Source organism: Eucyclogobius newberryi, unplaced genomic scaffold (genome assembly GCF_026437365.1).
Source record: "Eucyclogobius newberryi isolate DKJ021-1_F unplaced genomic scaffold, fEucNew1.0.hap1 SCAF_19, whole genome shotgun sequence".
In the NCBI taxonomy this organism is placed as follows: Eukaryota; Metazoa; Chordata; class Actinopteri; order Gobiiformes; family Gobiidae; genus Eucyclogobius; species Eucyclogobius newberryi.
In genome coordinates, this window is record NW_027315823.1 from 25,169,231 (window position 1) to 25,186,266 (window position 17,036).

The 17,036-nt window shown below is 39.1% G+C and overlaps 1 protein-coding gene across 2 annotated transcripts in view; it reads right to left on the minus strand.

Moving 5' to 3' along the window:
• The window catches only part of ca16b (carbonic anhydrase XVI b), a 158,675-nt gene that overhangs the window by 56,683 nt on the left and 84,956 nt on the right, over window positions 1–17,036 (minus strand). For both annotated transcript variants that reach the window (XM_072452422.1, XM_072452421.1), the window contains exon 3: window positions 702–881. In XM_072452422.1, coding sequence (XP_072308523.1) covers window positions 702–881 — 180 coding nt within the window. The remainder of the gene's footprint in view (window positions 1–701; window positions 882–17,036) is intronic.

Below are 17,036 nucleotides of genomic sequence, written 5' to 3' on the forward strand. Positions count from 1 at the left end.
TCTACCTGCGTTGCATCAATGAAATTTCCCCATGTGGGACAATAAAGGATTATCTTATCTTATCTTATACCCTACGACGAGTTCATGCGTTTCACAACTTTCAGGGGACAGGACACCGCTAACGACAACTAGCATGCTAAAAGCACACTTCCTGGTTCGCAAACTGCATCCAATTATAAGGGTTTTTTACCAGACAGTGCACAGTAGTCTAATTTTGACCCTAAAATAAATGTTACATCATTAGAAAATTGTGCATTGTTATTTTAGTGATCATTGACATATTTTGCTTCATATGTTTGTATGAACTTCTATCCATTGGCTTAATCCACTGATGACATAATCTCAGGTCATCTTGCTCTGGGCTAAATGTGTTGGTTGTTGTTTTGGATTCTCATGTGATAAAACATTTAGAGCAGAAAGAAAATCTACTCTTGAAGTGTTTGTGTGCTCTCATAGCAACACACGCTGCAAGAAATGTGCTTTGGTGGTGTTTTCATGTTCTTCTACATTTTAGGAATTATTGCAGATAAATACTGAAAAAGGTTTAAAACAGACAGTCTGTATGATTGAGAGGAATTGTCTTTTAATTTGTTATCAATGCTTAGATGAAAACAGCTGGGTGACATAAGTTAAATGCAGGAAAACAATCACTTTTTATTTATTTATTTTTAGTCATTTGTGATATGTGTGTGTTGTTGTACCTGTCTTGCCGGTGTTTTTCATGGTGGTCTGGTTGGAGGACTCTTTGTTGAAGTTGTCCAGCATTAGTTCCTGGAACTCCTCTGAAGTCAGTGCCTGTTTGTCTGCGATGTCCACCGGGGACTGGTTCTTTGCTGCACATTCGGGGTATAAGGCCGGCCAGCCCCGAGGCCCATGGTTCCCTGCACAGACACACGCACAACAAAGAACTTAGAACATGCAGGAGCAGATTGAATATGGGAAAATTTCACAATTATTTGAATCAGAAATAAAAGCAATTTATTTTTGAAGGTCAAATATCACAACAATGTAACTGTAGTTACAGTTATGTGCATAGCTCTCTACCTTCAAGCCTATTAGGCTTGGACTCTCTGATGGATAAATATGGAAAATGGATAACTGCCCCCAGTGAATAGAAAAAAATCTGTAGAGGGATTTTGACAAAAAATTCAAACCCCTTAAAAATACACATTTGGATCGAGATGGAGAGGCACAGGTCTCGAGTCTCCCAAACTGCAGCAGGACATGTCAATACAATGAGAACCCATCAAGGGTCACGAGGCAATTTCACCACTAATTCAACATAACAATGCTCAAATGTGACGCTTGATTAAGCCTCTGTTATATTAAAAGATACCCCTGCCCAATTATTTTAGGTCATAGTGCAAATCTCACCATCAAACAGCAAAACAACTTTTTGTTTTATTAAAAAGATGAAACCAAATTTCCCACGAGAAGTGCCAGTACATAATTAACCAATTAATTTGTCCATTTTTTGTGTTTTTTGTTGTTGCCGTAAATGGTTAATGAGTATGAAAATATTTTTTGTGCTATATAGTGTCACAATACAAACATTTCAAAAAAGGAAAATATTGTATAATTCATACTGATTTCCATACCACAATGAAAAAAATAAATACATTCAAAAAAAAAAAAAATTAATAACATTTTAATAATTTAATTTTGCATTATATTTGTTTTGATTATTTCTCCTCCTCCTCCTCCTCCTCCTCCTCCTCCTCCTCCTCCTCCTCCTCCTCCTCCTCCTCCTCCTCCTCCTCCTCCTCCTCCTCCTCCTCCTCCTCCTCCTCCTCCTCCTCCTCCTCCTCCTCCTGATAAACGAACAACACACACAGCTCTAGTCTTCTCTCTTTTACTACTAAACCAATTATATCAAGTAAAGGTCTCTTAGCGGGTTGTTTTCTACGGAGATAAAATTTTTGCCACAAGTTGGGCCGCGAGTGAATTGCAAGCATCTTTCATTACTGACACGTAAAGCCAAATTCCTGGGTCAATTTATGTAAAATAAAAAGTGACAGAAAGATAAAACCCTCCTCTGTTAGAATATAGCAGCAGTAAGTCTCTTTACTTCTTCTGTCTGAGAAAGGACGGAAGGTTTTAACACTTTCATATAGCACCAAAAATGACAACACAGAGGGCAAGGAGGGACACGTGAGAATCAATTCCAACATGCAAGTTGGATTGAACCATCGAGTCTAGAGAATCGTCCCATCCTATCAAACACATTAAAAAAATCATACTATCTCGTCTTTATTGTGTGTTCTACTAGTTCTAATATAGATCAAGACCTTTCTATAACCATTAAAAGGTCAAATTTTGTGATTTCTTTTTTAGTTTTAGTACAGATTAGTATCTGGGTATCGAGTCTTCTGACAACCCTAATATGAGAGTAACTTTGCCACAATAAAAGAGTCAAAAAAGGTCCACATTAACTATTCATGTTTGGCTGGATGCTGCAACTTCCTGTCCGCTCCCCATGCACTGTCTGCTCGTTTAATCCCGTCTCCCCCACAGTGACTCCAACACAAAAGAATAATCCACAGACAACAGGGGTCCTCTTCATCTGTGTACTGCTACAATGGCCCGATGCAACAACAAAAGCGCTTGGATCAGGGCTAGTAAGAAGGCAACGTGGTTCAACTTTTCTGGGTTAACAAAACAGTAGCAGTGCCAATGGAAATGAGGCAACCCGGGCTTGTCCATGGCATGAAAGAGATGTGAACCTAAAGAGTCGGGATGAAGGGCAGCTCAGGGTTTTGATATGGATAAACACCTTGCAGCCAAAGACGGTGAACTCTAGTCCTGAGAGGGATTGAGTAAGAATTTGTTTTGTTTTGAAAGGTATTCTGAAATAGTTGCTTGGTGATGCAGCTGGACAGTCCGTGAAAGGTTCATGTGTTGTATAGCATAACAGAACAATTTAAAAGTTAGTTATTGCAATGAGCAATTATGTAATTAGATAGAGAACTAATTAGAGCGTCTCAACCCGACTTGAGGCTATACAATTTCCAGCTCTGCAGTTAAATTTTAATCCTATCAATCTGGATGTAAAATGGACTAAAAAAGGTCTTTTGCAATTAGATATTTCATTTCTCAAAATTATGCAACTACTTTATAAAAGTAATCCAGTTCTCTGTTTTGGTAGTTGACCAGTAGAGAACCATTTTGAATTAAGAGTCTTTAAACTTTTGGCTTCATGGATGCTATGTGATCACAAATTGGTAATATATTGTACAACCAAATTTGAAAAATCAGCATCCCAAAACAATTGCAGAACAAATTACAATAGACCCATACTTTATCAGGCTGATAAAGTATAAATACAATGCTAGTTCAGGAAAAAGTGCACTTAAAGCCTGAGAACTGCTGGGATCACTTCTTTGTGAACTTTTATTGAGATCAATTGTTTTCCAAAGGCAGCTTCAACTTGCTGCGCTGGTCTGACTCCTCAAAATAGAGCTGCAACTAGGACATTATCAGCAGTACTATTTTCATGGCTATATACCAAATTACACTACGGTATATAGCCTGTGTCACAAAATAATTACTACTGTACATTCACATTGCATTTGACATGTATTATTAAAATTGCATTGAAATGATTGATTAGCCTTTTTACCTGTCAATCTCCAAGTTTTGAGTCATGGGTAGCCACTTACCTACTTTATCTTCAAAGTTTGCAAATCAAAAATCAAACTTGTGCCTAGCTCTCACAAACCCTAACACCTTGCCAGTAATCACATTAGTGTTGTTACCAATCAAACATTTAAAAACTGGAATTTGTGCAAAGGACAGCTTGATATCCATTCTGATACCACAATCATAATTCAATTAAATTACTAAATTAAATGACTTCTTTGATTGTACCATTTGGTCTTATAATCGTTCTGATGATGATCAAGACCATTTAAAAGTAATGCGTCCTATACTTAATGTATGTTTAAGTATTGATTAGGCATGTAACGATTAGGGCTGGGCTGATAAATCAAATTAATTTGATTTATTTGGGTCTTTAATAATCAACGATGTGAAAAATGGCTAAATCGTGAAATCGAGGTCACATGCGCACCTACACTGTGTCCAGCCATGCGCACAGCGAGGACAAGTTTAGCGTCTTTTCACACCTCTCTCTCTCTCGTTACGGATCAACTAAAGCCTAGCGCCTATTTTGCGAGCCTTTATCACTTAATTAGAGCAAAGAGTTGCGTCTTGAAGCCTTAATGTAGTTTAATCTGTAAAAGTTGCAAGTTGTTCTGAGGACAAAGCTGCAGGACATTACAGCAGCCGTAGTTTCACCAATATTTTTAGGAGAAAACTAACGCGTTACCTCTGGTACTGTGTGTGTCTATATTGTTTCCTGTCCTGACCTGCCAGAGACTATAGATAGAAAGTAGCCAATTGGTTAATTCTGGCATATTTACATTGTATGTTCATTCATGTGCACGTTCCTTTAAATAAATCTATCCCAAAACTTAACAGGTATGAGACTCCTCTTTCCAGGTTTGCAACTCTCAATTGGTAAATGGCCTGAAACCTAGAAACCTAGCATGACACGGGGAGAACAAGCAAACTCCACATGCAAGAAAGGCTGGTCTGGGAATTGAACGCAGAACTGTCTTGCTGTGAGGAGAGTCTAAAGCACTGTGTCACTAAATGGCTTTGTTACAGGACAAAAAAAAATAATAATAATCATTTCCACAAAAACAGCCATAAATACATGCTAAAGTTTAAGAATTTGACAACCCTTGAGACTCAAAACCTTTGTCCTGGTATGAAAATGGAAAAATGCCAAAACCAATCCCATAAATGTAAAATTGTGAACTTACCCATTTTGGTGTGACGGAGTGAAAAACTTTAAACCTAAGCAACTCAAATAAAATGCCTAATAGCACTGTGTTCTACTTAGTTCCACAAATAAGTGATGAGACTTTCACTTTAGAAGATTTATACCTGAGCTATCCATGTTTTTGAGCACTGTCGCATTGTGTCGTATCATTAATTGGATGCAGGCTACGCTTATTTCCTGCAGACCAATCCTTGAACTCAATGCAACCTTGAGGCAGATTTGTGAGGATCTGCAACAACAAGCAATACACCCTGATGTATTTGTACCACTGACGCATTCATATTGACTAAAGATGGTAGTTTAATGGAACAAAAACTGAAAATAGAATAATAGTCACATGCAGCAAACCTCTTTACACTTCAGCACAATCAAATTGTAATAATCATTTTTTTTTTAAGTTGCTTTAGTAACAAGTTGAATAGATAATAGACTTTATGCCCATTAAACACAACAACACACTAAAACATTCCTCTATAAATGTTTACTAGGGAAGATTATTCGGTTAATCAATAATTTGAATTATTCAGGTCACAATATTATCGTACAAACTAAAAACGCAAAAATTTGTTTTTTCTTCACTATAAAAAAGTAAACATGAATGTAAAAAACTTTTATCGGGCTTACATATTAATAAATCAAATATAAACTTGACAAAATGAGAGCAAAGTAACAAAGTATTTTACTGTTAATAATCATGAATACTTGATAAATCTTGATAGTTCTTCACACAATAATCGTAACAAGACTTGTGAAGCAGTCTGGGTTCATTCAAAGTTGTTGTCTATAAATAAACAAAAAGTTGAGGAATTCAAGAAAAAAAGGAATACAATTGATTGCTATGAACAGACCATTTGAGAAACACTGTTAAATATTGAAACATGTTACAAAGAAGTTTCCATTTTGAAATACACGGTGAGTGTAAGCCACTTTTATCTCGCCATGAATACTTTTATTGATAAAAAGTGTAATCTTGTGTTAATTTTCTTTTCAAACATAGATTACATCGCATTTACTAGGGGCTGATAATGCTGTCGGTCACAGAGAGAAAAGGGAGGAGCAGAGCTGCTAAAATCAGATAAGTGAGGGGTGCACAGCAGTCCATTAATCTGTCTCATTACTATCCATCAGAATCACTATAATCCCAAGGCTAAGCCATTCCCACGGCAGCCTCAAACACAACAAAGTGCCCACAAATTAAAACTAACTACCCGCGTTGCAAATTGATTTATTGGAAAAAATTACATGCAGCAATTAGACACAACACAGCCATAGACCAGGCTTTGACCCAAACTATACAATTGTAGGCTAAAAACAGACAAGGTGGGAGATATGACAAAAACTATTGGCGGCAAGCAAAAGCATCATCTATAATGAAAAAAAAAACGTTTTGAAAAATGGCATCATTCAATCACAAACCCCAAGCCGTAATTAGACGGGGGGACCAACCCCCCTATTTTTCACCCAGTGAACATTGACGAAAAGTCACAAAAATTTGCACACCTCTAAAAATCGTGCCTCTCTACATTCTGGCTATTTCCCTTTTCTAAAATAAAGCGAGCGCTTTCCGAAAATGTATAGTTTATGATATTTGGAAAATGGGAAACATTGTTTTGGTATCGGAATATTATTCTTTCTTTCTTTCTTTCTTCTTCTCGGGACCAACCCCCCTATTTTTCACCCAGTGAACATTGACGAAAAGTCACAAAAATTTGCACACCTCTAAAAATCGTGCCTCTCTACATTCTGGCTATTTCCCTTTTCTAAAATAAAAAAAAATTGGCGCATCAGCGCCCCCAAATGTACCAAAAATGCATTGAGAGATGGGAAATGACCCAAAAAAAATCTGATCGTAGAATCATGAAATTTGGCGCAGAGGTAGATGGTGACAAGAGAAGTAAAAAATATTATTACGGCAACGCCGTCCGCCAAACCAAATGTCGGCCATATTGCTTAAAAAATGGCTAAACATGACTTCGGAGTTTTTCCAAACGTCGTACTTTTACGAACGCCTCCCAGGGCGTTGGCCCTAAAAAGCTGAAATTTGGTGAAAATGCTACTGAGGAGTGGGACATCAAAATTTATCCAAATTACATTGATACCTGTCACGGTCTCTGTGCGGCAAAGCCGCAAACTGTAGCAAGAATTTCAGAAATCTCCCAAATTTAACATTTCTGCCGTTTGCGCAGATAAAATCCGAATTGCGTCAAATTAGAATCTGTTGTTAAACTCTTTGCCCTAAACCTACTTGAAGTGAAATAAATTAATTTGGAGCCACAGCGCCCCCTACAGATTTTTTATGGAGGTTAAATATTTAGTTTTGCGAAATTATATGAAATTTGACACACAACTCAATTTTGGCATCTACATAAAAAAAGTCAATGAGACCCATGTCATAATTGTTATGGCTTTGCCATAACGATGACCGAAACCTTCCATGTTATTCCAATGGGGAAATCGCCAGAACATGTTTACACTTTAGACTTTCACAAACTCCTCTTAGGGCGTTAGACATATTAACCTGAAATTTGGTGAGACTCATCTTCAGGGGTGGACCATCAAAAGTTATCACATTTTTATTCAAAGAGTCACGGTGTCTGTGCGGCAAAGCCGCACATTTTGCCAAGAATTGAAAATAAAATTGCTTTTTGATGGTAAAACAAAGGGCAGAAGATGTGACAGCGTCACAGATTCAGCAGTAGGCGTAGTAAAAGGACAATTGGGGCGCGTTAGCGCCCCCTCCTCTCGCGGCGTGGCGAGGGCCGATCATTGCCGCTTGCGGCTATATTTCTTTCTTCTTTCTTCTTTCTTCTTTCTTCTTTCTTCTTTCTTCTTTCTTCTTCTCGGGACCAACCCCCCTATTTTTCATCCAGTGAACATTGACGAAAAGTCACAAAAATGTTCACACCTCTAAAAATCGTGCCTCTCTACATTCTGGCTATTTCCCTTTTCTAAAATAAAAAAAAATTGGCGCGTCAGCGCCCCCCAAATGTACCAAAAATGCATTGAGAGATGGGAAATGACCCAAAAAAAATCTGATCGTAGAATCATGAAATTTGGCGCAGAGGTAGATGGTGACAAGAGAAGTAAAAAATATTACGGCAACGCCGTCTGCCCAACCAAATGTCGGCCATATTGCTTCAAAAATGGCTAAACATGACTTTGGAGTTTTTCCAAACGTCGTACTTTTACGAACTCCTCCCAGGGCGTTGGCCCTAAAAAGCTGAAATTTGGTGAAAATGCTACTGAGGAGTGGGACATCAAAAGTTATCCAAATTACATTGATACCTCTCACGGTCTCTGTGCGGCGAAGCCGCAAACTGTAGCTAGAATTTCAGAAATCTCCCATATTTAAAATTTCGGCCGTTTGCGCAGATAAAGTCCGAATTGCGTCAAATTAGAATCATTGTTAAACTCTTTGCCCTAAACCTACTTGAAGTGAAATAAATTCATTTGGCGCCACAGCGCCCCCTACAGATTTTATATGGAGGTTAAATGTTTAGTTATGTTTAGCGTAATAAAAGGACATTTGGGGCGCGTTAGCGCCCCCTCCTCTTGCGGCGTGGCGGCGGCGTGGCGAGGGCCGATCATTGCCGCTTGCGGCTATATTTATTTTTATTTTTATTGTTCTTCTTCAGCGCTTTGAACTCTAATTTGACCCCCTGAACATGCTCAAAAACTCACCAAACTTTGCCCAAAATTCAGAATCGGCGAAAAATTTTCTTTTTTCTGGGCCATTTTTTTTTTCCTAAAAAAATGGCGCGACAGCGCCACCAACAAAAGTCAAAATACATTGCGCCTATGGGAGACGCCCCGAGGTCATCTTTGTCGTAGAGCTACCAAATTCGGGACACGCATTCCTCTTGTGAGGACAAAAAAAAAATATTACTGTGGCCACGCCCCCAGACTTACCCAATGCCCGCCATCTTCCTTTGAAAATGAAAACAAGCTGTGTTAGCCATTTTGTTCACGTCAAACTTTGACGAACTCCTCCTAGGGCGTTTTGCCCACCGACTTCAAAATCGGTGTACGTCCTCTGGACAAGTGGGGCATCTAAAGTTATCCAATTTTTTGAGATACCTTTTACGGTCTGTGTGCGGCGCAGCCGCAAAGTTGGACAACTTATTTTGGAATATTGCAGATCTAGAAATTGCTCCCATTTGATCAAAACCAGTCCGATTAGGACCAAATTTGAATCAGTTGTTCAACTTTCTAGTTTGGACCAGTTTAGGCTGACAAAATTGAAATGGCCGCGATAGCGCCCCCTACAGAGTGACCTTTAAATTAACATTGAAGGTCAAAAATTAGTTTTACCAAAATTGTCTAAACTTTACCCAAAATTCTATTTTGCCGTCCCGATCACAAAAGCCAATCACAAAAATGCCTAAATTTTTACGGCGTAGTCGTAGCGATGACAGAAACCTCCCATGTTATCCCTATGGGAAAACCGCAAAATCTCTCAAATTACCACATTTTTATGTTTTACACTTTAACGAACTCCTCCTAGTGCGTTTTGCCCACCAACCTCAAAATCGGTGTACGTCCTCTAGACAAGTGGGGCATCTAAAGTTATACAAATTTTAAGGATAACTTTTACGGTCTCTGTGCGACGGAGCCGCAAACATTTCCCAGAATTCTGACTATTTGGCCTTCAGAGTGGCCTATAAACAATAGAGTTTTTCCAAATGACATGATATTTTGCACAAAATTCTAATTTGCCATCCTGATCATACAAGTATGAGAGCCAAAGTTATATTTTGTACGGCGTAACCGTAGCGATGACAGAAACATCCCAGGTTATCCTTATGGGAAAATCGCAAAATAGCTCAAATCACCACATTTTTACGCTTCACACTTTAACAAACTCCTCCTAGGGCGATTGTCCGATCAAACTCATATTTGGGGAAAATCATCTACACAAGCGGAGCATCAAAAGTTATCCATATTTTGATTCTAAGTGCTACGGTCTCTGTGTGGCGGACCCGCAAATATATGTCAGAAATGGGAAAACAGCGAAATCTCTAAAATGACCACATTTTTACGCTTCACACTTTAACGAACTCCTCCCAGGGCAATAGCTCGATCAAGTTCATATTTGGGGAAATCATCTACACAAACGGGGCATCAAAAGTTATCCATATTTTTGTTCTAAGTGCTACGGTCTCTGTGCGGCGGAGCAGCAAATTTGACAGACACTTGTGTTCATTTGCACTGGATTGGCCATGTCCAATGTGTCGCCGTCTGTCAAGTTCTTTTTTAATTCAACACACAATAAGGGCGCCATCTTTATCAAGTCGAAAACGCAGAGTCGGAAGGCCGGCGGCCCGCGAGGGCCGTTGGATGCCGCTTGCGGCTTTAATTCTTCTTCTTCTTCTTCTTCTTCTTCTCGGGACCAACCCCCCTATTTTTCACCCAGTGAACATTGACGAAAAGTCACAAAAATTTGCACACCTCTAAAAATCGTGCCTCTCTACATTCTGGCTATTCCCCTTTTCTAAAATAAAAAAATTGGCGCGTCAGCGCCCCCAAATGTACCAAAAATGCATTGAGAGATGGGAAATGACCCCAAAAAAATCTGATCGTAGAATCATGAAATTTGGCACAGATGTAGATGGTGACAAGAGAAGTAAAAAATATTATTACGGCAACGCCGTCCGCCCAACCAAATGTCGGCCACATTGCTTCAAAAATGGCTAAACATGACTTTGGAGTTTTTCCAAACGTCGTACTTTTACGAACTCCTCCCAGGGCGTTGGCCCTAAAAAGCTGAAATTTGGTGAAAATGCTACTGAGGAGTGGGACATCAAAATTTATCCAAATTACATTGATACCTGTCACGGTCTCTGTTCGGCGAAGCCGCAAACTGTAGCAAGAATTTCAGAAATCTCCCAAATTTAACATTTCTGCCGTTTGCGCAGATAAAGTCCGAATTGCGTCAAATTAGAAACAGTTGTTAAACTCTTTGCCCTAAACCTACTTGAAGTGAAATAAATTAATTTGGAGCCACAGCGCCCCCTACAGATTTTATATGGAGGTTAAATATTTAGTTTTGCGAAATTATATGAAATTTGACACACAACTCAATTTAAGCATCCCCATCAAAAAAGTCAATGAGACCCATGTCATAATTGTTATGGCGTTGCCGTAACGATGACCGAAACCTTCCATGTTATTCCAATGGGGAAATCGCCAGAACATGTTTACACTTTAGACTTTCACAAACTCCTCCCAGGGTGTTAGACATATTAACCTGAAATTTGGTGAGACTCATCTTCAGGGGTGGACCATCAAAAGTTATCCACATTTTTATTCAAAGAGTCACGGTGTCTGTGCGGCAAAGCCGCACATTTTGCCAAGAATTCAAAATAAAATTGCTTTTTGATGGTAAAACAAAGGGGAGAAGATGTGACAGCGTCACAGATTCAGCAGTAGGCGTAATAAAAGGACAATTGGGGCGCGTTAGCGCCCCCTCCTCTTGCGGCGTGGCGGCGGCGTGGCGAGGGCCGATCATTGCCGCTTGCGGCTATATTTATTGTTATCATCATTATCATTATGTTTTGTTTGTTTTTTGTTTCAATTTTTTTTTCTGGCTCCACAAGATAAAATAAATATCCCATGAGTTTTGAGTGAATCTCACAGTGAAAGGAAATCAACTGTCCACAAAAAACCAGGTCAATTTGATCTCCCAATAACAGAAAAATAACACCGCTCCTATATTTCAAATTCAGGTTCTCTTCTGGTTCGATCCACTCTCCCTGTCAAGAGAGACTTCGCAGCATCCTGATCTAATAAAGGGTAAACTATATAATACCAACTTTATTGATCACCACCATTTTTTATTTAGTATAAGGCCAATTGCCTGTGTTTAGACCAGAGCTAATAAACCAGCCTTGTATATTTCTGACTAATAAAATCTGTTTGAATTTTGTTTTTTAAAATTGAGTTATATGTAACAGTAGGGTGCTAGTAATGTCCTTATATATAAATGTAAAAAATACTGTATTAAAAGCATCCATTAGTTACTTGGAAGAAAATATATTACATTAAGTGCACTGCTGTTGTGTTCCTGCAAGCCACTTCACCGATGTGTGTGTGTGTGTGTGTGTGTGTGTGCGTGCGTGTATTAACTGACCACCATTGTGTAGAGTGAATGCATAATCATTACAGTGTAACAACGTTTACAACCTTTTGACAAGCATGTAAAGAGCAATACCTGAGGCATTCATCGTATTATTATTAGGCAAAGATATAGCTTTTGACAGCGACCAGCGACTTAAGACATTTATTTAAATTGTAAAGTAGTGGCAGAGGAACCATGACACTTAACAGGATTCATATTAAGATTAGATTTGACATCTGAAAACACAAATGATGAAAAGATCAAACTGATGAAAATATTTTGCCATTTTACACAATCGTTTGCCATATGTATTTTTATTTATTTCATTTAACGTTCATTTTACTACAAAGTTCCTCTGGATACATATTATTTTTCAATCTCTTCAGATTCCAATTGGTAAAATTAGCCCATGCAGTACGACGGTCAACATTTGGATGCTTAACTCCAACACAAGAAAAAGGGTCAGTGTTATCAGTTTAATTAGTTAGGCCTTGAGAAAGAGTATGAATCACTAAAGCTTTTTTAAACATGATCCTACCTTTCCAAGAGTTATTGCAGTTTGCGTGTATCTGTCCCTCTGTTTCCTGGTGTGTCTGAGTGGACTGTGTGTGGCTCTTATGAGGGCCCGACACCACTCTGTTCAGTACTTTGCTTTAAGTAACACCGGCACATGCTTCTCTCAGACTGCAATTCTGGTTGCAGCCGTCATCCCATTAACCTTGGGATAAACAGCCGAGCCTGCGCTGCCATGACAATGCTGACAGAATGGCGTTTGCCCTGTCATTTCCGTTTTGTCCCTGAGTGAGAGTGTCCACGCTGTATGCTGCCTGGCACACATCCCAGAACTGCAAACAAAACATGTAGAAAACTACTACATTAGACTACTAAAGATTATCAGTCTTTCTTCAAAATAAAAAAATCTACATAATTTGCTGTGGGTCAACATAAAATAATTAAATGGAAAGAGGTGACATAATATATTGAATTATGTAAGGGTGAACATTTAATTTCTCCACAATGAGCACAAGTGTTGCACTTGTGGAAAGAGCAAAGCTATGAATCTGAGGACATTGGATAACAAGGAAGCAATTACAGAGACAGGATAATCTTGTTCGAGTGAAAAAAACAGATAAATGAAATGGTTGCGTGAGGTAGGGCACCCAGAGTGAAAAATCTAGATTCAGATCACTGTGACAAAGAGGCAAAGGATATGGAGAATCTAGAGGAAGACAAAATGCATCTTTAACAGTTTGTGTGAAATGCGAGAGGGCTGGGTACTGTCCAATACTTGTACCTTAACAATACTGCTTTTCAATATCAATGTTTTTTTTAGGTTAAAACTGATGGACAATATTATGCATAAAATGTTTTCAAGCTTTTACTATTATTCATTCCTTTTTTAAAACATACATGTTCATTCATTCATTTTATGTATTTATACAGGGAAAACCCAATGACAAAAGTTCTATTTTTCATAAAATAAACAACAAACACAGGATACTAAAATACAAATGAAACATAATACATACATTTGTACATCCAATATGAGATGAAATTATATAAAACAAGTGCATCGGCACTTCGGGTAGTCCTTGACCAGTGCTTTAAAATCATTAAAAAGGTGTAAAAATTATTAAAAAGTCTGTGTTTTGTTCCACAGGGAGGGAAATATATTGGCCTTTATTCAGTCTTTATGATATAAAGCTGGTTACTGCAATGTCTTTAATGGTAAATTTAACAAAAAAGTCCAAAAGTTTAAAATACATCTTCAGAGTAGAAAAGTAAATTTATTGTAAATTATTCAATTCATATTTTTTTTGTGTAAAAGTACAGATTAGGGCACCATGAGAATCTCAATCCTGAACGATACCCATCCCTACACTTTTGTTTCTCCCATATACGGCAGTTTTGAAAGAGAAGAGAACACAGATTCTATACAGGATCATATACTGTACTTTCAAAACTAGCAAATGATAAATAAAGTGAACACTTTATCAAAGCAAACCTATGAGGACAATAAAGTATAATTCACCTCAGTTACAGCTGACACAAAGATTTGAAAACACCCCGTCCAAATAATTTTGTCCGAGGGTACGGGAGCTTAAAAAAATTCAAAATTTCCAAGGTTATGAAAAACCAATATGCGTATTGCAGCGGTTTTTCGACTCTTTTACAAAATAAACCAGCTCCGTAATTTACGCCAGACGGCGCACCGCCGAGCTGGACCGCATGGCCGTGCTTTCGCTCGTGCCGCCTGCGCCGCACTGCCCACTCGGTGCGCCTCTCGGCCGTGCGGTCACCTGTACAAAATGTACAGTTTTATGATATCCGTTTTCGCATCGGAATAGTATTAGGCCCTAGCGCCACAAGCTGGCGAGAGGGCCATAAGCTCCATAAGGCTGTGCGAAGCACTGCTGCGAAAGAGTGCGCACAAAATCCAAAGTGCTCGCCCGCTTTCAAACAGTCACTAATCCACTCATGCACGTCCCGTGCGTACTAATTAGTAGAAAATGTAACATTGTTGTTGTAAATGAGCGAACGGGACAGAAACCTATGGGAAAAATATATGACATTTTAACACGTTTATACTTTATAATTTTGCGAACTCGTCCTAGGGCGTTAGTTCAAATTGAGGTAACATTTGGGGCATTAAAAGTTATCAAAATGTTTATTTTGAAAAGTAAGTTTTCTTAAGCTTTTCCCACAATATTAAAATTTTCAGTACACAATTGTAAAGCAAAGGGGGAAGGCACGATACCGCCACTGATTCGGCAGTAGGTGTAATAAAAGGAGTGAGCGGGCAAGGGCCGATCATTGCTGCTTGCGGCTGTATTTTTTTTATTGTTGTCTGATTTACTAAACAAAATTACCATATAAGACAACTACCGGTACTCTGTGAAATAAATGTCTTTGTGTCTTGAAGATATTAGCGTCATTTTAGCCTTGCGGGGCTCAAGTCATAGTTGTTTACAGTTCGGGTGTTGTTGACCAAACAGATGCATGCTGGGTGGTGCAAGTGCCATGAGAGCCACACATTTGTCCTGGTGGAGCGGCAGTAAACAAGATTAAAGCTGAGACCGTCTCCTGTGAATACAAGGGCATAGGATAACTATTTGAGTGCTGTCCCAACTGTCAGTTACAATATGCTGATAACAGTCCAGATGGCAGGACACACACGCAGTGACGCACAGGGGGTATCCCGTGTCCAGGTAGAACAATAACAATCTCAAGGCCGGCTGCTGCACTGGGATCTCAATCTACACCTCCCCACATAAGGTGAGCAGTCAACACTACAAGATGGTTCAAACGGTTAATAGAACGGTAAGGGCTGCTTGATTGATGAACAATTACAATCAAAATTAAAGCCGCAAGCGGCATCCAACGGCCCTCGCGGGCCGCCGGCCTTCCGACTCTGCGCTTTCGACTTGATAAAGATGGCGCCCTTATTGTGTGTTGAATTAAAAAAGAACTTGACAGACGGGGACACATTGGACATGGCCAATCCAGTGCAAATCAACACAAGTGTCAGTCAAATTTGCTGCGCCGCCGCACAGAGACCGTAGCACTTAGAATATAAATATGGATAACTTTTGATGCCCCGCTTGTGTAGATGATATTTCCCAAAGTAAAGCTTGATCGACCTATTGCCCACGGAGGAGTTTGTTAAAGTGTGAAGCATGAATTTGAAAATTTCAAAGATTTGGCGTTTTCCCATTTGTGACAGTATATTTGCAGCTCCACGGCACAGAGACCGTACCACTTGAAATCAAAATATGACTGACTTTTGATGCCCCGCTTGTGTAGATGATTTTCCCTAAATATGAGATTGATCGGGCAATCGCCCTAGGAGGAGTTCGTTAAAGTGTGAAGCGTAAAAATGTGGTCATTTTAGAGATTTCGCTGTTTTCCCATTTCTGACATATATTTGCGGGTCCGCCACACAGAGACCGTAGTACTTAGATTCAAAATATGGATAAGTTTTGATGCCCCGCTTGTGTAGATGATTTTCTCCAAATATGAACTTGATCGGACAATCGCCCTAGGAGGAGTTTATTAAAGTGTGAAGCGTAAAAATGTGGTGATTTGAGCGATTCTACGATTTTCCCATAAGGATAACATGGGATGTTTCTGTCATCGCTACGGTTACGCCGTACAAAATATGACTTTGGCTCTCATACTTTTATGATTTGGTTAGCAAATTAGAATTTTGTTCAAAATATCATGTCATTTGGAAAAACTCTATTGTTTATAGGCCACTCTGAAGGCCAAATAGTCAGAATTCTGGGAAACGTTTGCGGCTCCGTCGCACAGAGACCGTAAAATCTATCCTTAAAATTTGGATAACTTTAGATGCCCCACTTGTCTAGAGGACGTACACCGATTTTGAGGTCGGTGGGCAAAACGCACTAGGAGGAGTTCGTTAAAGTGTGAAACAGAAAAATGTGGATATTCGAGAGATTTAGCGGTTTTCCCATAGGGATAACATGGGAGGTTTATGTCATCGCTACGACTACGCCGTAAAAATTAAGGCATTTGTCTGATTGGCTTTTTTGATCGGGACGCCAAAATAGAATTTTGGGTAAAGTTTAGAAAATTTTAGTAAAACTAATTTTTGACCTTCAATGTTAATTTAAAGGTCACTCTGTAGGGGGCGCTATCGCGCCCATTTCAATTTTGTCATCATAAACTGGTCCAAACTAGAAAGTTGAACAACTGATTCAAATTTGGTCCTAATCGGACTTGTTTTGATCAAATGGGAACAATTTTTAGATCTGCAATATCCCAAAATAAGTTGTCCAACTTTGCGGCTGCGCCGCACACAGACCGTAAAAGGTATCTCAAAAAATTGGATAACTTTAGATGCCCCACTTGTCCAGAGGACGTACGCCGATTTTGAAGTTGGTGGGCAAAACGCCCTAGGAGGAGTTCGTCAAAGTTTGACGTGAACAAAATGGCTAACACAGCGTGTTTTCATTTTCAAAGGAAGATGGCGGCCATAGGGTAAGTCTGGGGGCGTGGCCACAATAATATTTGTTTTTTGTCCTCACAAGAGGAATGCGTGTTCCGAATTTC